General features: G+C 50.1%; 1 protein-coding gene across 8 annotated transcripts in view; it reads left to right on the top strand.

Annotated features, from left to right (window-relative positions):
* Positions 1-22,973, top strand: part of AGAP1 (ArfGAP with GTPase domain, ankyrin repeat and PH domain 1) — a 650,028-nt gene that overhangs the window by 156,239 nt on the left and 470,816 nt on the right. For 3 of the 8 annotated variants that reach the window (XM_030916433.1, XM_030916434.1, XM_030916432.1), the window contains exon 1: positions 20,937-22,323. The exons of the other annotated variants lie outside the window; for them this stretch is intronic. In XM_030916433.1, the coding sequence (XP_030772293.1) occupies positions 21,375-22,323 (949 nt within the window). In that variant the 5' untranslated portion in view covers positions 20,937-21,374. Of the gene's footprint in view, positions 1-20,936; positions 22,324-22,973 lie in introns of those variants that run through there. 8 annotated transcript variants of the gene reach the window in all.

The raw sequence follows: 22,973 nt of genomic DNA, 5'->3' as shown, positions 1-22,973 counted from the left end.
CCCCTTCCTGCAGAGGGAGATGGGGAGACAAGGTCGGCCTGAGTGTCCAGGGACAGGAGAAAACCAGCACAGAAACAACTAGCCAGTCTCTGCTTGTTACATCAGAATTTATAGAAAGGTAATTTTTAAACAGCTTAGAGAGCTTTTCTAATTTTTGAGCGAGGGTCTTGTCTGAAAATTACAACTTGGGATAAGGACTGCAGAATCTAACAATTCTTTGCTCCATTGCTATAATTGCCCCAGCCCAGAAGTGGTGAAACCAGGTCTATCAAGCTTCTTGGTTGACATCAAGAAGGTTGTTCCGGCCGGGCGCGGTGGTTCATGCTTGTAATCCCAGCACTTTAGGAGTCCCAGGTGGGCAGATCATGAGGAGTTCGAGACCAGCCTGGCCAACACAGTGAAACCTAGTCTCTACTGAAAATACTTAACTGAGCATGGTGGTAGGTGCCTGTAATCTAAGCTCCTTGGGAAGCTGAGGCAGAAGAATCCCTTGAACCTGGGAGGCAGAGGTTGCAGTGAGATGGCACCACTGCACTCCAGCCTGGGCAACAGAGCTAGACTGTGTCTCAAAAAAAAAAAAAAAAAAAAAAAAAGATTGTTCTGTTTGGTAAACAGAAAAGGAGCCATCTTAAGATAATGCATCTTTATTTAACAGTTATGAATAGACTCTCTCAAGGTCCAAAATGAATCTTTTGAAAGAACTAGAAATTCTTGCCTGTACCAACCTTACTAGCAAGACTTGAAATGCAGGTGATTGAAATGCAGCATTCTAAGATGTGCCTCAGGAATAATGTTATTGACCGAAACCAGATGTCAGCTTGCAGCCTTGTGAAGCCTCCTCTCCACGTAGGAACGGTGGGCATGTTGGTTAGCTGGGTTAGGCTTTGCTGAATTTTAACATGACATGCTTGCTTTTCCTGTGCTGGTGTGTTGGTTCTCTCCCTTGCCCCCCGCCCCGCCCCTAACTTTTCCACCTGCTCTCTGATTTCTCCATCTTTCCAACCCCCAAACAACAACTAGAGATAAGTTCAAGATCACTGCTGGAACTGACCTGTGGGTGCTTGGGCCACCCTTAGGCCTAGAGAGGCACAGGCTGAGGCCTTCTGTCCAACTTCCTGGCCAGTGTGAAGGGGCCGGGCTCCAAGCAGGCTCATCCTCATCACAGAAAGTCAAGAGTCTTCACAGTGAATGTTGCCAGTGAGACAAGGTCAGCTTTTTGTTTGCTTTTCAAAGGTTCCAGTCTGGTCACCAACTGCATGCGACTGAGTTTTGTAATCATCATCTTAACAATTTGAACACAGTCTGCCCTGCCGTTCAAATATTTGCTTGAGGGTACCCATGTAGCATGACTGTCTCAGATCAGATTGAAGCCTTAGTGAACAGAGGTTTTTAGTTGAGCAATCACATTTCTTTTCTGAGACAACGTCTTGCTCTGTCACCTGGGCCGGAGGGCAGTGGTGCAGTCATAGCTCACTGCAGCCTCAGACTCCCAGGCTCAAGCAATTCTCTTACCTCAGCCTCCCGAGTAGCTGGGACTACAAGTGTACCCCACCACACCCAGCTAATTTTGAGACTTTTTGTAGAGATGGGATCTTGCTGTGTTGCCTGGGTTAGTCTTGAACTCCTGAACTCAAATGATCCTCCTCCCTTGCCCTCCCCAAATGCTGAGATTACAGGCATGAGCCGCCACGCCCGCCACTCAGCCTCCCAGAGTGCTAGGAATACAGAAGGGAGCCATGGCACCTGGCCGAGATTCTGCTCTTCTAGCACCTCCCAGGTGGTTGTGCTGATGCTGCTTGTCTGGGACCTCGCCTTGAGGAGCACTACTCTATAGATTCTATCACTGTAATGATACTGTAACGTATAGGGCATCAGGTGTCACTAATTTAAAGATCTAGGCTGATGAAAATGAAACCAATTGAAGTACTTCAGCTCCTCCACGCAAGTATGGGCTGGCTTCTCTTATTTTACTGTGGAGTGCCTTTTACACCAGAGTAGTGGCTTTCTAATGTCTGGCTCAGGTTAATTGATGAGATTCCAGGGCAACACAATTCAGTAAATGAAATCGGATGAACATCCTCTACCATCAGAAAAATATATTTTTGATTAGATGGTGATCTTTGGATGGAAAATATTAAAAAAGGAATTGATTAAACCAGCTAGGCATGGTGGCTCACGCCTGTAATGCTAGCACTTTGGGAGGCCAAGGCGGGTGGATCGCCTGAGATCAGGAGTTCGAGACCAGCCTGCCTAATATGGAGAAACCCCATCTCTACTAGAAATACAAAAATTAGCTGGACGTGGTGGCGCGTGCCTGTAATCCCAGCTACTCAGGAGGCTAAGACAGAAAAAATCACTTGAACCCGGGAGGCAGAGGTGGCAGCGAGCCGAGATGGTGCCACTGCGCTCCAGCCTGGGCCACAGAGTGAGTTCTGGGAGTTGGGTTTGTTCATTCGTTTATTCATCTGTCCATCTGTCCTTCTGTCCCTCCATCCTTCCACCCACCTAGACATCCATGTCTTCCTCCTCTCCTTCCTCTGCCCACTCACCCCTCCATCTATTATGTGTTACTTGAGCATGCTCTGTTTCAGTTCTAGGCACAGGGGATACAGCAAAGAAGGACACATAAAACTCTGCAGTCTCATGCTGTGGCAAGTGGTGCCTTCTGAGGTCCGGAGTGTTCCTGGAAATTAGCTTTTGCTCTTTACCCTGCTCTGCTGAAGAAAACCTTGGCAAATAGGGCACAGAAAACTCAATGTCAAAAATGTACCAATTTTCAGAGTAGGAAAAAGTGTGTTTTTCGCAGATTACAAACCTGTAAGCTTAGCTTCAAGTAAAACTCTAGAAAGTCTTACTAAAGGAATGTCCTGTAAAAAGAGCTAGTATGTGCTCTGAAAGAACTGGGTCTGGCAGAGCAACCTCTGAGATGTGTGGCACCGTTAGGAGACAGCCAAGATAGAGACCCTGGCTGGGCACGGTGGCTCACGCCTATAATCCCAGCACTTTGGGAGGCTGAGGTGGGTGGATCACCTGAGGTCAAGAGTTCAAGACCAGCCTGGACAATATGGTGAAACCAGGTCTCTCTTAAAAATATAAAAAAATTATCTGGGTGTGGTCGCATGCTTCTGTAGTCCCAGCTACTCGGGAGGCTGAGGTGGGAGAATCCGTTGAACCTGAGAGGCGGTGGTTGCAGTGAGCTGAGATTGTGCCAGCCAGTGCACTCTAGCCTGGGCGACAGAGTGAAACTCTGTCTCAAAAAAAAAAAGAGAGACACCCCTGCAGGCAGTGGTCACAGGCCAAGGAATCTAGTGGACGAGGTAGGGAACGACTCAATGGATGATGATAAATAGGAAGGAGATCTAGTGCCACTGAGAAAACGATCTGCCAGATATCTGCATCAGCAATGTTCCTAACATGTTTTGTTCTTGACATACTCCAATCCTCATTTTGACAAGTTTAAGGGAAACATATTTGCAGGGAATGTTGCAGACAAATGGTTATTCCTGATGTTTAAACAGCCCATACAAATAGATTGGAAAAACATGAAGATTCCCATAGGCAAATAGACAAAAACGAATTAATCTGAAATGCTGTTACTGAACAAATCAGCAAAGACTAAAAACAGTGACGACGACGACATAGACAAATTCAGCCCTCTAGACACATTGTGGCTGTTGGCAGATTAAGCCTGTGTGCTGGTGGGTGGGCTGGGAGTGGGCAACATTGAGCCCCCCAAGTAATGATGGTGGGAATGGAAACCTTTGTAAACATTTGTTTGGAAATGTGAATGTATGAAATGTTGGCTTCCTTTGACTCAGGAATTGTGCTTCTAGGAATCTAAGCTAAAGAGATTTTCATAATAATTGACAGGTTGATTTATATTTATACTCGTATCTTGTTCCGGAAAGGATAAAGAGGTTCACGGGGAGGGACAGGCATATAAAAGCAGCATGGTACCCAGAAGACAGCTTGTCTTGATGAGAAGGAGCCCTGTTTTACAGCAAGTGTCTTTTGGTATGAAATTCTTAGGGTTTGGGGCGCCCTTTTTGTTTTTTGAACTCTCTACTTTTTTAATGGTTATAATTGAGAAATACAGGATATTGCAAACCCTAGACCATATTGAAGGGGGCAAACTTAATTTCATTTGAAAGACCCCTGGACTGGGCAGGAGACCAGCTGATCAGCTTTCCAGGTGGCAGAGGCAGCTTTTATAGTGACTTCCCTGACTGGCTGACTGGAAGCTTGATTGAATGTCCTGTGTCCCTCTGGGAGCAGCCCACCTCTCTGTGACCCTGTGACAGGGCCCTGGCTTCCATGCTTATCAGGAGATGGCCATCTTAGTTATCTGGCTACTTTCCAGCCTTCTGCCCACGCAGACCTGAGGACCCCCCGCCCCCTCCCCACCCCGGGCCACTGTGTCCCTGGAGACCCCCTGTCCTCTGCATGCTTCCTGCCCCTTAGAGGCCCATCAGCCTCCAACAGCCACCCTAAGCAGGTCACCTGTCTGTGGGGTGACAGCATTGAGTCCATGTTGAGAGAGCAGCCTCTATCAGGCTCGCGGGGGAGAGTCCATGTGATTCAGAAGATGCCACGTCGTCCTTTCAGAGCCATTGCTGGACATCAGGGAAGAGAACTCAAGGGTAGAGTCAAACAGAAACTAAATGATCCCAGGCCAGGCACGGTGGCACACACCTGTCATTCCAGCACTTTGAGAGGCCCAGGCGGGTGGATCACTGGAGGTCAGGAGTTCAAGACCAGCCCGGCCAACATGGTGAAACCCCGTCTCTACTAAAAAACCCCATCTCCGTTGAAAACACAAAAATTAGCCAGGCGTGGTGGTGGGCACCTGTAATCCCAGCTACTTGGAAGGCTGAGGCAGGAGAATCGCTTGAACCCGGGAGGCAGAGATTGCAGTGAACTGAGATTGCGCCACTGCGCTCCAGCCTGGGTGACAGAGTGAGAGTCTGTCTCAAAAACAAAACAAAACAAAAACAATCCATGTTAATTTTAGAAAGTACAGATACAGAACCAGGGGAAGAATCGGACGGGTACCTAAAGGAGATTTTAATCGCATCCTTTAGCTTCATTCGTTGCGTATTTCAATCTGGATTGGGACAGGACAACAGAGACCCATGAAGGGACTCTATATATAACTGTGTGCTTAGCGTAACATGGGTGTTTGTGTTTTATCCCCTGGCCTCTTTGTGGCGTGTGACATCTTTGACAGGAACCCCAATTGATTCCTCTATGCTCAACGATGTCTTCACTGCCATGGTATTTCCTGCACAGCTGGGGTTGCTTAACTGTGTAACTACAATAGCAAGATAAGGGAAACATATCTTCCAATTGGATATTTTAATAAATGATGGCTTCAGAAGGGGTACAATATTCTATGCCACTGATTGAATGATGACAAGAAATATTTTAATAGGTGCGTTGCTGTCGCAGTGTAGAGACCAAAAGTAAAGAATGGTTCACCAAGTCAGATCATCCTCAGATGTCCCTACGTGTCTGTTAGTGGAGATAAAGCCATCTCAAGATGGTGACACATTTAAAGTGACGTGAACTTGGTTATTAGTAGTCAGTAGTCCCCCCGGCCGCTTCTAAAGATGACATGCTTCTAATCATACCCACAGGATTTTTAAGATCCTTTTTTCTTTCTCTTATCAAATGACAGTGCTTGATGATAATTTCATCAGAAAGGTCTTCATCACTAGTCTCTGCTTTATTTTCACGTAGGCCAATGGTCTCAAGAAAATTGGAATAAAAATCTTCAAAATATTCAATTAGAATCTCCCAGCTATATCTGGAGCAAGATTAAACAATTATAAGGAGTAGGCAGTATGTTTTCAATCCCTATGTTGTCTTTGTCACCATGATTTGCATTCATATCGGAAGGCCAGCAAACTCGGAAAGAAAATGACTTTCTGATTGAATCATACCGTTTTAAACAAAGCTCTTTCACGAATAAAGAATATTAATTACTATATCCAGAATGATCCTCTTTTTTTTTTTTTTTTTTTTTTGAGTTGTGTGTTAACAGAAACATTTGTGCATTTGGTACAAGGTCAGCATAGATTTATCAGGAGACATAAGCTTTGAAAATTTATTCGTGCTGAAATTGAACATGGAATTAATTAAGTGTACAGAAGCTGGAAGGTAGATGGGTCGCTGTCTCCATTTTTGTTCTTTAAAGCACTTTATTCCATTGGGAGATCACAATTTCGTAGCCTGGTGTATGCATTCCTTGTGGTGTGTGAAAAAGACAATAGATGGAAAGCTGGAAAGTGATGTGGCCTGAATTTCCTTCTAGGTAATTTCGATGTTGGTAATGCCCAGGGATCTCTTTAAGCGTTGCAGAATCACACCTGGACAACCCAGGTGTCTAGTCCTTTATTGCCTCATGGGCTCTCTAGTCTTACTTTTGATCCCTTTTCCGGTATTTCACCAGTATAATACTCCCTGCCCCTAGACGGAAATATCTGACCTGTGTTGAGTACCTGTATCTGATGAGTTAGTAGCTGTGAAAACGTTTCTCTAGCAAGGCTGCCTGTGAGTGGGATCCCAGGCCAAGCAGTTCACTGCGTTCCAGCAAAGCAGGTGCCCCATGTGTCGCTCTGCAAGTCCACATGGAACAAGATGCCTTAAAGAAGGGATCTGTAGTGCCATGCGTGTATTTTTAACACATTTCCAAAAGCATGATTTCTTCAGGATTAAGTTTATTCAGTAGAAATTTCCAAGGTCTTTTTTTTTTTTTTTTAAAGTGAGGCACCACCCTGGATGCTGTGGAAGAATCTTTGTTGGAATATGACCCTGGGTTTTGCATGGAAAAGGGAGGGAGCAGTGCAGGATGTGGCAAGGCAGTTGTTGGAGCTCCACTACTTCTAATAAGTCACTAGCAGGGCTGTATGCACTCTACCAGGAAAGCCAGAGAAATGCAGAGTCCAGGGAAAGTAATCCATCGCACGTTTCTTCCTTCCCTGCAAGGGCACTGGAGTTCTCCTTCACCAGGAAGACTGCAGTGCCCATTCTGATTGGCCTCAGGGGGTCGCTCCTGCTGATGATGGCTAATGAGGACAAGCAGTAGAGAATATTGCTTTCATTTATCTTGGTGCTTTGTACCCTGATGGAGACAGATATTCGGCTTTCAAGAAGACAACTTTTTTTGCAGGGCAGGCATTGTATGCTTGTTTTAAGGCTACGTGCTTGCACAAGAACAAAAAACAGTTTCAAGCCTAAGACTTGGGTTTACATGAAGCTAATTGTTAGATATGGATTCTAAATTTCAAAGAATCAATATGTCAGTATGTTCAATTCTTTGCCTTTTACTTTTAAGCTTAACTTTCTCATAAAGCAACCTTTTCTTATTACCTGCTCCACCCTGACTCATTTCAATCACCGACTCCACCCTGACTCATTCCGATTACCTGCTTCCTGCTCCGCCCTGAGTCATTCTCCACCCTGCATAACCATTTTTGCCGCCAAACCACTCACCCCGTCACTCTCTTTCAATTATCCAGTCGGAATTAATGTAGCCTGTACGGTCTAACCCAATAGTGGATTGACACCGCAGCAGGGGCCACGTGCATCAGGGATAAGACCCCCCTACCCTCCCTTGTCCAAGTGCGCGCTCACCATTGCTCCATCTTTAAGGGCGCACCCTTCTATGGAAGTAACTTGCCTTGCTGAGAATTAAAAAGAGAATTTTATATTTGAGTGCTATTCCTTTTGCGGCACCAAAACTTTATTTATAACATAATGCTGCAGTCCTTCAACGTAACAGAAAGGAAAAGGAAAGGCATCCTGTTCAGTTCTGCACTAGGAGTCCCCGCTGAAATTGCCGACCACAGTCACATGGATTATGATTTAATATTTGAGCAAGACATGCATGATTTTAAATGAATCCAATTAATATTCCATTGAAAAGTGGAAACCAGAGTCCAGATAAGCTGACTGAGCTCTCACACATGTACTGTTAACTTGCCTACTTTCCAACGTTTCTGCTTTCCCCCAGAGTATCACAGTGAAATTGAGCCGTGAGGGACTCTCTGCTTCTTCCAGTTGGAAGCCTCTGGACTTCATCCTCAGATACGGGAGATCTTGTCTCTCTCAGTCCTGAGTTTCTCTCCAATTTATAACTGCTACTTCAGTTGTAGGGCACTGGGTAGCCCTGGAGTTGAGTTGTGCAATGCGTGACCTTGTTTATGTCGCTATTTGAGTTTTTATTGAGAAAAAGGCCTTCTGTGAATCCAGATGTGACTATTACACACCGAATGTTCCCATTACTTTAAGTTATGGTGGTGGTATTATTATTATTATTATTATTATTATTATTATTATTATTATTTGAGATGGAGTTTCCCTGTTGTCTCCCTGGCTGTAATATAATGGCATGACCTCAGCTCACTGCAACCTCTGTCCGCCCCCACCCCCGGGTTCAGGTGATTCTCCTGCCTCAGCCTCTGGAGTAGCTGGGATTACAGGTGCCCACCACCACGCCCAGCTAATTTTTTATATTTTTAATAGAGATGGGGTTTCACCATGTTGGCCAGGCTGGTGTTGAACTCCTGACCTCCGGTAATCCATCGGCCTTGGCCTCCCAAAGTGCTGTGAGCCACCATGCCCAGCGCATGGTGGTGATTCCTGTGGGCTAAACTGTGCCTCCCAGAATGTGTGTGTTTTAAGTCCTAACCCCAGTGCCTCGTAATGCGATTCTATTTGGAGACAGTTTCTTGAAAGAGGTGACGAGTCAAAATGAGGTTAGTAGAGTGGACCCTAATCCAGTAAGACTGTGTCCTTATAAGAGGAGGAGATTAAGACAGACACACAGAGGAAAGACCATGTGAGGACACAGGGAGAAGACGGCATGTCCAAGCCGAGAGACCTGGAAAGAGACCAGCCCTGTCCACTCTGTGCTGATTTCTTCCTTCTAGGCTCCAGAACTGGAATAAATAGGTGTCTGTTGTTTGAACCACACAACCCGTGGTACTTTGTTAGGTCAACGCTGGTAAACTCGTACAGTGATGGCTTCAAATGTTATGAACATTAAAATCTTTCTGTTGCTAGTTGAAGGTCATTAAAACCTTGGTGGCCTATTAAATATTTGTGGAATTTTTTTCCTTTACACTTTTGCAAAGCATTTTTTCTTGTTTGTGCATACCTTCTTCTATTAGCAAAATGTCTTCTATTACCAGCTTTAGAAATAATGGTGCTGATATTTTCCTTGGAAGGGTCTGGGTTGACAGACCTGCGAAAGGTCTGGATGTGTTTGGAGAAATAAGCGATTTTTCGAAGGCCCAGGCCTTGGTACTGCTCTAATTATATCCGGAATGCTTCGGATGGGAAGAATTTATGGCTTTATAAGTGAGTATTTCCGCATTAGCAAAGAGACATCTACAATTGAAAGCCTTTCCTGCAGCCTCCTGGGGTCGAGGTCGAGTCTGGGAGGAGGTGTGGAGTGGAGTGTCGGGTGAGAGGGTGCTGGGGGCACGCGCCCAGCAGGGATGGAGGGGTGGACAGGCTCAAAAGAGAGACCTGGGCAGTGGACAAGGCTGGGCTTCCCTGGAGCTGTTGGCGGGGCAGAGCCAGCTCAAGGAGCACCTGCCCAGCCTTTCCAGGAACTCTGGAAGGAAACTGGGGACTTGGTGGTGAGGGCGGGATTTGGGAGATAATCCTGACCACTGGGCTGTTCCTTTGTCCTTTGACATTGAAATGAAATGGGAGCCTGTTTTACCCCAATCAGCCTTGAGTTTTCAGCACCCTCCCCCTTGGAATACCAGGGAGGGACCTTCTGTTTTTGTTGTTGGTGTTTTACCCCTTTTGACTACCATTTCTGGGTACTTTCTCCGAAAGCTCTTTTAACACATTGCTTTTCTCTCTGCCCCCGCCCCCCCCCTTTCCTCCTTCCTGCTCTCACACTGAAGCAGCCCAGCAAAATGTACAGCTCTCGCTTTCCTTTGAGAGGCCCTCCATTGTTCCCGCCCTGCCAACTTCCATGCCGGCCTCCTTTTGCAAGTCCACCTGCTGTTCTGGGCTTGTCCTGGGGAAGGCCCTGGAGCTGGATTCCCACACCCCGCCGAGAAGAGTTTGTGTGTTTCTGTGAATCTGATGAGTGGGTCGTGGACTTCAATCCAGGCCCACTCTTTACAGTGAGATCCAGGGACTCTTTTAACCTGTGGCTGACTTTTTATGTCTTTCTGTGTCTGTAAAATCGGGATAGTAATAGTACCTACCTCTCCGGGGCACTTTGGGGGTAGAATGGATGAACTGGATTAACGTCTGAAGTGCCACCACGTCCTCCTTAAGCATTGGTCTTGGCGTACTGGGAAGGGGCGTCAGCTGGGCAGGCTGAACCTGTCACCTTTTTCAAAATTTCCAACAACTGTTGCTTCTGGGGAAATCCTTTGACAGTCAGGGTGCTATCTGAACACGTCTTTGTGGGTCACTTCCCAGATGTCGATGCCCTGCTCGGGGTCCCTTTGCAGCTCCCCTGAAGGTGCTCTTTGAAGCACAGCAACCATTCCTTTGAGAACCTGTGCAGGTCCAGGTGCCGAGGGCTGTCAGATCCCTGCATCAGCTCTGGGGATGGGTTCAATTATTATCCTCTCTGTAAACAGTTCTCAGTTATTCCAAGTATTCTGTTTCTTAATGGATCTTCTAAGCCCTGGATCAATAGTGTATATTTCTTTGTTTTTCAGCTGGGGCCCTGGCCTCTGCAGATAAGCCCTTGGATGCGAAGTCTGGGGAACCAGCCAGCCACCTCTGGTCCTGGGAGGGTCAGGGACTTGTGAATTTACATCTGTCTCCTTGTGCAGTGGGCCTGGCATGGGCCCAGGCTGGTGGGGTGGGCAGGGAAGGAACAGGCCCACAGGCACCCCTGCATGGGCCCCTCAAGGCTGCAGACCCCTGTGTCTGACCAGTATCCCATTCCCTGAAATGAAGCAGCTGCCACCGGTCTGACTTTTCCCAGGCAGTCACCCTCCGGGATGCTCCCTACCCCCTCAGCACACACAGTGAGTGTGTTTTCATGTTTTCCACCGCGGGAGGGAGGGACAGGCTTTCTCAGGGTGGCGGCCACCCAAGATCAGCTGCGCTGAGGATTTTTGTGGCCAGGGGAAGAAGTGAATCACCCTCTTCTCTGTGTCTTTCCCTAACCACTGGAGACTTCATAGATAAACTTGCGGGGTCATGGTGGGGGATGCACTGTGTGGAAGGGTAAGTGGGCTTCTTGGGGGTTTAACACAAGTTGACCAACCTTGTTGTTGGTAACATGACTGAGGCATTACCTGGATTGATTAAGTCAACCTCCAAGCTGCATTTATTATAAGGGCTTGAGGGTGAGAGATAGAAGTTGTCCTTGACTGAAGGAGGGGGTTCTATAAATGGAAGTGTCAGGGCAGGGTGACAGATGCCAAGGAAGCGTGCCCAGGTGCGCACAGGTGTGCCCAAGTGTGAGGGGAGAAGAAGGGGTCAGAGCCAGCAGGAGAAAGAGCTTGGGGACTCCTCAGTCCAGGCCCCAGTGATGTGTAGAGTTGAGCTCCATCCTGCTGGTCCCAGCAGGAGACAGTGGCGAGACTGGGTATGGTGTGGTTGGGAACTAGAAAGGACACTGGTGTGCTCAGATGGGGAATCTTGGGATGCAGCAGAAACAACCCCTGTTGGTTTTCAGCATTGGAGCAGATGCTTCCCATACATCATCACATCTTATTGTCACAGCTACCGTATTGTTATTGTCTCGTTTTTGCAGAAATGAAAACCTGATGCAGAGCCGCAAGGTCACATTCCCGAGGTCACATGTGGTTTGCATCCTTCTGGCCTTGGACCCCAGCCTCTTAGCCACTCAGTGCAACTGGGGAGACTGGAGAGTGTCAGGGGCCTTGAATACCGGTTAAGGAAATGGATGCTTTATTTTGCAGGTGACAGGGACTCACTGAGGGCTCCAAACAGAATTGTACCCTCAGACTCTGATTGCAGGAGTAAGGATGGTTTCCTGAGAGTAGGCTATGTCTGGGGGTGGGTCAGCAAGGACGCGTGTGCTGTGGGAATCCCGGGATGGATGAAGAGGCTGTAAACAGTAGAGGGAGTGTGGACTCTTCGGGTAATTCAGACAGATACGCAAGTGGGGAGAGATTGACAGGTGGAGGACAGGCTTTTGTTGAGGGCTGGAGGGAGGGAGGGAGGAGAGGTAGGCTGTTTGTGTTTTCTGTTAAGTGGGATGTAATCGAGTGTTTTCCTCTGCCAAGTGAAGGAAAGGCAGTGATTATGATTGAGGGTGCAGGGTCCATCTGCCAACTCTGAGCCAGAGAGTTGGGTGTGGGCGGGAGGCAGGACATTGAGGGAGCTCTGAAGTCATGGCCGGAGGCCATCCTACTGAGGGGATGGGGCAGTGATAGTTTCAAGGAATCCTAGGAATGGGAAACGGGCTGGCCAGGGCTGTGGGGGTGGTGGGGCTGTGGGATGCTGGAAGCAGCCCCAACACGTGTGCATCTGCAGCTGGGCTTGGTGAGGTGGACTTGGGGCTTCCGATGCTCGTGCTCACCTGAATCTCCGGGAGACGAGGGGCATCTCGGGGTGGGGTCAGGTTTCCGGGTGAAGCCCCTGCTGCTGATCTGTGGACCGTGCTTGGAGAACACTGGTCCAGTGCGCTGGAGTTTGTACAGATCCGCCTTTGGGGCATGCCCAGGTGGGGTCTCACAGGAGCCAGGTACAGGTGGGGCCATGTCTGGAGTGGACAGTGATACAGTGATATCCCTTGGCCTCTGCTGGACAGAGAAGGAGGTGCCAGGAGGCAGCTCTGAGTTGGGATGGAAAGGATGCGTGACAGTCAGCTCCCCTACAGCTGGAGGGGAAGTTCCAGAAAGAAAGGATGGCCAACCTGGGAGTTGTGGGCAGAGAAAGGGCTTTTGGAGGCCAAGACTGCAGGGCAGCATTATCCTGGGTGAGTTGGGGTATGGCCATGGGAGGAGGCCCCAGGAACTCAGGGAAGGAAAAGACCATGGCGCTGAGGAGGCGGCACAGCCTGGCCCTCCACCTCCAAGCTGACCACCCTACTCAGCTCCTTTAGGGTGGAGTGACTGTGAGGCAGTGACCAGGAAAAACGGGACCCAGGGTGGTGGCACATGAATCCCAGCTTGGTGTATCCACTCAGTGCCGTGCCATGCCAGGTAGTCACATCTTAACTTGTGGCGTGGCTTTAGAGAGTGTCTGTGCAGGCTGCCTCTGATCCTTCAGTCAGCACGCAGAGCTGAGCTGATGAGGAGTTAACCTCCTTTTCCAGATTTGGAAAGTCTTGGTACGTAACCAACCAGGTCCCACCTTCAGCCACACTCCCCGGGACAGAGTGCGTCTTTGGAGGGGAGGACTCACAGCGGTTTTGAAGTAATGTAGATCGTGTGGCCATCACAATTTAGTTTATCATTCCCCCACTCGGTCTCTGCCTTCATGGAAGTTGGTGATTTTTTTTTTTTTTTTTTTTTTTTTGACTCTGTTGCACAGGCTGGATTGCAGTGGTGGCATCTTGGCTCATTGCAATCTCGGCCTCCTGGCTTCAAGCTGAGGCTCCTGCCTCAGCCTCCCAAGTAGCTGGGATTACAGACGCACGCCACCATGCCTGGCCGAAGTTGGTGATTTTGGACAGAGGAGAGATAGCACGGTGTCATAACTCACCAAAGGTGCTCAGCAGCTGCAGGAATTGGGGTTCTCGGGGCTCACACCCAGCCTCTGGGTCCCTCATCCCCCTGCCCCGCTGCAAGAACCCCTCACCCTGCTCAGTGCTCCTGGCCACTGCTGACTGGTACATGGCGAGCAGAGGTTTTATTCCATCTTACTGTGTCAGACGTGATCCCGGGGACCCAGTTCTTTCTTAAGAGCTCCCATGCACATTCTAACTAGGAGGGCAGGTAGCTGCCGCTCCCAGCAGCCCCTGATGTGTTTTCCTCCAAGCCTGGGGAACACCGAGCTAGGGACACGCTGGCTAATAGAGGAAGGGGAGCTGGGTGTGGTGGCTCATGCCTGTAATCCCAGCACTTTGGGAGGCCAAGGCGGGTGGATCATTTGAGGTCAGCCTGACCAACAAGGTGAAACCCCGTCTCCACTGAAAATACAAAAAATTAGCTGGGTGTGGTGGCGGGTGCCTGTGATCCCATCTACTTGGGAGGCTGAGACAGGAGGAATCGCTTGAACCTGGGAGGCAGAGGTTACAGTGAGTCGAGATTGATTGCACCATTGCACTCCAGTCTGGACAACAAGAGCGAAACTCTGTCTTAAAAAAAAAAAAAAATGGAAGGGGAGCAATCATGTCCCTCCCTCTGCTGAGACGGGAGCAGCAGCATTGGGTTGGGCTTTGAACTGGCATCGTAGGCATTTTGTTTTCCACATTTAGAGGAAAAAGATACATCAAATATTCAAGTCTCCTCAGCACAGATCAAAGATTTTTCAGATATCTCTGCAGCCAAATCCCAGATGGGATGCAGAAGGGAGAACTGTGTAAAATGACGCTCTTCCAGAAGCTGGGCTTTGTAATGGGGCTGGCAGAAATTCCCAGGGCATCGTTTGTGGCCTCGATGTGATTTTCATGTAAGTCATGGATTTTCTAAATCTTTGAGGTCAGTGGATCTAAAGAAAAGCTTGGTAAACATCCAGATGTTGTCAAACATATTTAGGTCATTGTTCTCTGACAGTTCGTGGTATTCGTTCCTACTCCAGAAGGCTCTTAGGCGAATCCAAATCTGACTCTTCCCTGTGCTTTGAGAAGGAATGTCTGCATGAAGACCATCGTACACATGGCGATATTAGAAGAGTTCCCTCCCGTGAATCCTGTAGAGGAAAATGTTACCAAACAGGCCTGTTCCCCTGTACCTAATACTAGGAAGATTAGATAATTTGTAGGGATGTCTTGGTTTTTCTGCACACAAGCTCCAGAGCTGCTTTGAGGCTGTCTGATAGACAGCTGCAGTGTTGTGTGTTACCCTTGACCGCATCCCTCCTGTCCCTGAGCTCAAAGGCTGGATGGTCGATGGGAGCTCCTTTGGGGACTTTCTAACTGTGGCCAGAACTGGGAGCTGCTGTGTTTGTAAAGTGGCTGCTCAGTGTTGTTTGTGTTGGCTCTATAAAACAATGCTTAAATAGATCGAATTTTAATATATAGCTTTTTTATTATTTTTTATTTTTTTTTGGAGACGGAGTTTCACTCTTGTTGCCCAGGCTAGAGTGCAGTGGCATGATCTCAGCTCACTGCAACCTCTGCCTCCTGGGTTCAAGCGATTTGCCTGCCTCAGCCTCCCAGGTAGCTGGGATTACAGGTACACACCACCACGCCCAGCTAATTTTTGTTCTGTATTTTTACAGATATAAAAAAGGTTTTACCGGGCCGGGCACGGTGGCTCAAGCCTGTAATCCCAGCACTTTGGGAGGCCGAGACGGGCGGATCACGAGGTCAGGAGATCGAGACCATCCTGGCTAACACGGTGAAACCCTGTCTCTACTAAAAACTACAAAAATACAAAAAACTAGCCGGGCGACATGGCGGGCGCCTGTAGTCCCAGCTACTCGGGAGGCTGAGGCAGGAGAATGGCGTAAACCCGGGAGGCGGAGCTTGCAGTGAGCTGAGATCCGGCCACTGCACTCCAGCCTGGGCGGCAGAGCGAGACTCCGTCTCAAAAAAAAAAAAGGTTTTACCATGTCGGCCAGGCTGGTCTCAAACTCCTGACCTCAGGTGATCCACCCGCCTCGGCCTTCCAAAGTGCTGGTATTACAAACATGAGCCACCATGCCCGGCCTGATTTAATATCTTAAGTCACCTTTGCCTGACACTTAGCAAGAAAAACTACCAAGAAATATCTAATATTTTCCTTTTGTTTGGTAATAAGAATCTACTCACAACGGACACTTACTGGCTTGTTTTAAAACCAAGCTTGCTTCTCACTGGCCTGTTTAAGTGGAAATGAAGGCTTAGTGTGGGGTCCAGTGCTTCCTGTTGGCTGCATGGAGGAAAGGAATCTGGGCCTGAATCTCTCCCGTGTTCCTCATGCGTAGGTAGAACTAAAGTCTCTTCTTCTGTAACGTGGCAGTTCCCATTCTCAGAGCATAAGGTATGTGTGAGTGATGCCACCTCAACCCTTAGCCAGGTGCAGGCGTAACAAGGGAGACCCACCTATGGAATATAGTGAGACCCCCATCTTTATAATAAATGAAAAAAAAAAAAAAAAAAAAAAAACGTTAGCCAAGCATGATGGCTCACGCCTGTAAATCCCAGCACTTTAGGAGGCCACGGTGGGAGAATCACCTGAGGTGAGGAGTTCGAGAGCAGCCTGGGCAACATGGCAAGACCCTCCTCTCTACAGAAAAATTTAAAAATTAGCCAGGGGTGGTGACATGTGCCTGTGGTCCCAGCTTTTCAGGAGGCAGGAGGATCACTTGAGCCCAGGAGTTCAAGGCTGTAGTGAGCTATGATCTTGCCACTGCCCTCTAGCCTGTCTGTGTGGTGGTGTGTTCATACACAATAGAAATGGCCAGTGTTCTGTTGCAGGAATTGCCGTCGTTGGTCCTTAAGAAAAAACACAGGAAGGATGCAGGTGCTCAGAGGACCTTCTAGGGTCTTTTTTCCTGCTGGATCAGTGTTCCTGCCTTAGAGACAGACCATACCAGTCCTTCCTCGACTAGCAGATAAGGGTCAAGTCCCCATCTCTTTTACAGTTCCATGTTTAACCTTCAGCTTTTAAAATGAGAAAAATGGGATCCCCAGTGAGTTTGGCTGGAGTGTGCCAGGCAAAGAGATGCATGCAGAATTTTCAGTTCCTGGAAGCTGAGCATCATGGCAAATCTTAGCTTAGAAACCATTCTACCATGACATTCTCAGATGAGAATTTGAGTCTCATGCTAAAAATATAAAAGTATTAATAAGACATAACTGTCTTTCTAATTGCTGCTTCTTACATGTATCTGTCAGCCAACTGGCTACCAGAAAATAGTCTTTGATATGCCCATGAAGGGGCTCTTGGTTGGCTCCGGGGGTGGGCATGCTAGGGCCAGGGCAGAACCAGTGGTTGGCCAGTTTCTACAGTTAGCAGACGCGGTTCTGCTAAGATACTGCAAACGTGATTACTGGCTGTCAGGTTCTGTTATTTGGAAAGCCAGCCTGTGTAGCAGATGGCTCTGCTGACTGGCTACCAGAAGTTTCCTTTAAATAAGGCTTATCGACTCTAGCAACACTTGGAAATACTATTCTCAAGGAGAATGTTTGATTTATAGCTCGCTAGAAATGACCCGGGACAGAGGAGTCGTGGGAGGGTGGCCAAAGCATCTCATAAAGTTGGAACTAAGGAAGCGAAGCCAGCTGCTGAGGGTGATGAATGGGGGTTAGCTAGGGCTGGCACCTTTCCTGAACTCTCCTCTGCAGTCTTCCTCTCTCGGGCGGCATTAGTCCCTGCAGCACGGAGGCATTGCCCGGCTGCTGTTTGGTTTTGAGGTAGCAGTGAAATCAACTACATGCTTAAAAAAAAAATGGTGATAATGCTCCATGGCATGGAAAAATTCAAGAAATGACAGTCTAGTGGAGTCAGTTTAAAAAACGACTGAAAAATAAAGCATAATGCCACCTGAACATATATAGGATTATGATTTTTTTTTTCCTCTTCAAAAAAGACTGGTCTGGCTTTGTAGAAGGGGATTTAGATTTTCGAGTGACATGTCGGGAGCATGTGTCTTCTTGCATCGGGAGAGCCCATCTCTCTAGGGCAGTGGGGAAAGGCAAATCTCTGTGACCAGGTTTTTCAGCACCCACAGTCGCACTTGACATGGCATTATTATGATCAGTATGGAAAATAAGTGCTTCCTTCTGAGGTGGAAATGCTGAAGGATCACAAACACACTGGCTATGGCTGAAAGAGGTTCCCTGGAAGAGTCAGTGTCATCTAAGGTGGATGGAATGGATTCTTCTACTCTGCAGCCTGCATCTCATATGGCAAAGTGCAAAACCTGGGATGGATTCTAGACAAAGGTACAGTAATTGGGAGACACAAACAGTCCAGTATTTTAGCCCCGAAGGAGTACTGCTTTATTTTTTACTTTGGGCTCTGTGAATGCTTCAGATAACAAGTGAGATAGATTTGCATATCTTAATTATGGACAAGCTACTTTCATATTAAAGTTCATCTCAGTATCTGAACATAGCCATGGTCTCAAATAGTGGGAATTGACCTCCCCTTCCCACACCTGGCTAAGTTAGGAGCCCAGGGTTCTGGTCCCACCCTTGACAGTAGCAAAGATCTCTGTCTGTCCACGTTGCTCCGTTTCTCAACTTACAGACCTGGGTGACCTTTAAGTCTGTATAGCTGCAGTGATAAAATTTTAGACTTTTGCCAAATTGTAGTGGTGTTCATCATTAAAGAGACCGTATGGCACTGTAGCTGTCTCTGGGATTATCGCGAAGCTTTTATCTCCCCCACTGTCTTTTTGTGGTAAAATCACATAGTCTTAGCATTTTTTGGGAGTTGTGTCAATTCTTTGAGGACAGAACCCCTGCATTGTCACTGTGTAGCATTGCAGTAGGTACTTAATATATATTCGATGAATAAATGAACCAATAGAAAAATGAGTAAGTCTGAAAGTTTGCTAAAAATGCTACCTGGAAATGTCAAGATAACATTTACATTTGATTTGCTTGGAGTTTAGTAATATTCACATGTTTACTTTGGTCTTTGTTATCAACAAAGCAGAATGCTGATGCTTACTAAGACAAAAAAAATGAGCACAGGCAGTGTGACCCCCAAACCCCAGATTTCACCCTTACTGAGGAGCTGTGTAGCCCTGGGGAAGTGCCCTTTGTCTCCAAGCCTCTGCATCTCCCTAACCAGATGGGCGTTAGGCTGTCATTCTGAACCATTCTGACAGATGAATCCCACCTGGCTCCCACTCTAGAAGTTGGGGGTTCTTGGTTCTTATCAAAGAGGGCTTCTTTATTGAAACTCAAAAGGTAAAATGATTCTGTCTTGGGAACCCCCTCCTTACAATGAGGACGTAATCAGAGGTACCACATCCAGAGCCTTTAAAGTTTGAGTAGCAGGTAGGCTGAGGTGTGAGCCTATGATGGTGAAAATCATGTTAAGGTTGAGGCCAGAGAGGGTGGTCAGGTGTATTTTAAAGTATCCGTTCAAGAAAAATAAAGTGAATCACCTAGCAGTCACTCTGATTTATTTCATTAAATCTGAATATTAAATTTCAAGCTGTCATAAAATCCAGATTTCCTAGGCTATAACTTCTATAACTTTCCTCAAAAGAGAGCTTGCCCTATTCATTTTTATGCCACTTCCAGTGCCGTGAACACAATAGGTACCCCCACAGTAAGATTAAAGTAGGGAAAGTTGGCACCTGACAATCCCTGCCTGCAAATAGCATATCCCAAAGTAATGCTTCCCCCTGGCCTGGCCACCAGCACCTTGCCCAGAAACAGCCTGTAGCAAGCTGTGGCATTTCTAGGTCTGGAGAAGGTCATGTAAGCATGTGGTGTGATTAGGGGACATTGTATTTTTCCTTCTGAAACTTTTCATCAAGAAAACTCTGAAACAAGACATCTGTGTTTAAGACAGCGTGAGGAACTGATAAGTTGATCACCTATGTCTAAATATTGTGTGGCCTCGGATAATATCCAAGACCAGTATCTGTCAGCCCACCAGGTAGGAAGTGGGGGATTTGATGGAAGAGAAGTTCAGTTTTCAGTATTAATGGTGAATATGTAGCATGTATACAGAATGCATGGCACATAGGATTTTAATCAATTTAATCTTCACAAGAATGCTCAAAGTTTAGGAGCTTTTCTCGGCACTCCTATCTTACAGGTGGAAAAGCAGGTGGTTTGTCAGTGGATAAGCCTGGCTTGCCGGCAGGCACGTCTGTCTTCTTGCTCTTAACCGCAGTATTCTCCTGTCTGTTGTCATGGGGAGCAAGTGCTTACCTGTGAGGAATCTTTCCCCACACATTGGTAAAATAACCCTACGAGATTATTTTAGAAGCTTTGCACAGAGGCAGTATCGTAGCCATAGAGGTTTATCTGGGGTGAGATTATTGCTAATTGAAAATGAAAACAAGATAGAATTATGTTAGGAGACAGATTGTGGCCCTTCATTGGCAGGGCATTGGTGTAAACAGCACCCTCCCCTCACAGTCACATATCTTTGTTCTTGTCTTCCTGGAAGCCCACTTGCTCCTGTTCCTAGGTGAGGTTGGGGGTAACAGGTGCTAAAGATACTTTTTTTTTTGAGACGGAGTCTCGCTCTGTCACCCAGGCTGGAGTGCTGTGGCCGGATCTCAGCTCACTGCAAGCTCCGCCTCCCGGGTTTACACCATTCTCCAGCCTCATTCTCCCGGGTAGCTGGGACTACAGGCGCCGCCACCTCGCCCGGCTAGTTTTTTTTGTTTTTGTAGTTTTTAGTAGAGACAGGGTTTCACCGTGTTAGCCAGGATGGTCTCGATCTTCTGACCTCGTGATCCGCCCGAGAGTCTCGGCCTCCCAAAGTGCTGGGATTACAGGCTTGAGCCACCGCGCCCGGCCTAAAGATACTTTTTTAAACAAGTCACATGAGTTGCATCTTCGAAGCTGCATGGTTAGGAAAGATGCCTCATATAAACGCGCAGCAGGTGAGACATGCCCCTAGTTTTGTTTTTGCAGGCCAAGCCCCAAAGTGTGCGTGGTTTTAGGGTGCAGGCTGGTGCTGGGCTAGGCCCCCCTGTGGCTCCGGTCCGCGCTGCGCGGATCCATCCCGGCGCTTGGGCCTGCACGCCGCCGCGCTCGCCGCCGCCGCCGCCACCGCGCTCCCGGGACTCCGCCAGCCCGGCTGGGCGCGCGGCCCGCGGTCCCTGCACGTTGGCCCCGCCGCCCGCCCCGCCCCGGCGCGCGTTTCCATTTTAAACCGCCGCCCGCCGCCCGCCACCCTTCGGTCGCAGCCGGCGCAGCTGTCCGCGCGTCCCGGAGCCCAAGGAGTGGCGGAGGCTGCGGAACCGCCGAGCTGTGCTGCCGGGGTGGGAGGATGCGCACGGGCCCCGCGTCGTAGACAATGAAGCCGCGGGCGCCGCCGCCCGCCCTGGGCCCTGCGCACCGCGGCCGCACCTGCTGGCGAGAGTGCTCTCGCGCCTGACCGGCCGCCTCGCCTGGCCCGGCCGGCCCATGGCTCGGCGCCCCGGGCCCGGACCCCGGCACTCGGGCGGCGAGGCGTACGGGCCGGCGGGTGCCAGGGGCGCCTTCCCCGCAGCCTGAGTGCGGCCCTCGCGGCGAGCGGGGGGCGTGGGCCACACTCCCGGACCGCCTGCCCTCCCCGCCTGACCCGGTGCCCTCCCAGCCCGCGGGCTCGCTGGATGCGGCGGGGCCCCAGTGTGCGGGCGACATGTACTTGTTGGACGGCAGCGGTGAGCCCGCGTCGCCACCCGCGGACGCGATGCCGCGCGGGACGCCTCCCAGAAAGACCGTCTACCGCATCTCGGTGACCATGGTCAGGAAAGAGCAGCTGGCTGCCCCGGGCTCCGGCGGCCCGGACCCGCGCCCGGCTCGGCGGCCCCGGCCCGCGCGCTCCCCGGACGCGCCCGGGCGGCTTGAGGAGGAAGCCGAGGAGGCGGAGGAACCGGAGGGTCGCCGGCCGCGCGCATGGGATTTCCGCACCTACCGCACCCGCAGCACCGGGCAGCTGGAGCTGGGGCGGCTCCGGCCGTGCGCACGCGGCCTGGAGCCCGCGGACCTGGCCAGCAGCGTGCGGGCGGAGGAGGAGGGACGAGGCTCGCCAGCGCCCTGCAGCCCCGACGTGGAGGGGGCCCGGGCCGCGCCCCTGCGGCGGAGCTTGAGCTTCAGGCACTGGAGCGGGCCTGAGGCGCCGCAGGGCCGGACACTGGACGGTGGGAGGCGCCACAGCAGCTCCGGGAGCCTGGCCTGGGCGCCGGGTGACGAGGCCGCCGCCGGGGTCACCCTGGAGCCCGCGGCTGCCACGCAGCCCTCCTCGGAGAAGCGCAACACCCTGGACGTGGGCGAGGTGCTCAGCAAGAACGACACGCTGTCGGACCTGGAGCGTTGGGAGCGCAGTAAGAGCAAGAACCGCACGCTAGACAACAGCGACCTGCAGCGGCTGGAGCGCGCGCGGGCGGCGGCCGGGGCCGGCGCAGCCTCGGAACACCGACTGCTGCGCTTCTTCAGCGGCATCTTCGCGCGCAGAGATGGGGGCCCGGGCGGCGGGCCCTCCCCACGGAGCGGAGCCTCGCGGCCGCGCGGCTACTTCAGTCTGCGGCGGCCGCCGGCCGAGGCGCACTCGTCCAGCGCCGAGAGCATCGACGGCTCCCCGCGCAGAGGTGGGCAGCGTGGCCAGGGGTCCCGGGACGGGAAGGGGCGTGGTGGGGACTTGCTGGCTCCGCGGTGGCCATGGAACCCGCCCTCCCGGGTCGGTAGCCCGCACGTGGCCTCGAGAGATGTGAACTCGGGTACTGCGGTTCTCCCTAGCAGGGCGCAGCGGTCCTGGGTTTTCTGGCTGCCCCTGCGCCTGGCTGTGCGTGCTAGTTTCCCTCGGGGTCCACCACCTTCATCAAGGAGAGCTTGACCCGGGACAGGTCGCCTTGCCAGGCGGCGCCGACTTCCCTCGCGTTCTGGCTCGGCCTTCTGCGGGAGAGGGCCCTCAACTGGCTGCCCGCGACACCTGTGAGGCCGTCCCAGGGAGCTGAGGCTCGCCGGTCGCCGCCGCACAGGTGCCGCTGCCTGGGTGGGAAGAGCCGGCATTCATCCTGGCGCCCCTCCCTGCCTGGAGTCGTCTCCCTGTTGGTGCTACCATCTGTGAGTGCTGTGGTGTGGCCTCAGATGACTCCGTGGCCCTCGGTATTGAGCTGGCTGTGAGGACACTTCACTACAGTGGTGGGGCGCAGGGCGGGACGGAGGTCTCTCTCTCCACAGCTTTCCTGCCAGGTGGCTTTTTTTTTTTTTTTTTTTTTTTGAGACGGAGTCTCGCTCT

The sequence above is a fragment of the Rhinopithecus roxellana genome, chromosome 14, assembly GCF_007565055.1.
Source record: "Rhinopithecus roxellana isolate Shanxi Qingling chromosome 14, ASM756505v1, whole genome shotgun sequence".
NCBI classification, from domain to species: domain Eukaryota; kingdom Metazoa; phylum Chordata; class Mammalia; order Primates; family Cercopithecidae; genus Rhinopithecus; species Rhinopithecus roxellana.
This window is presented reverse-complemented; position numbering and strand designations above follow the sequence as displayed.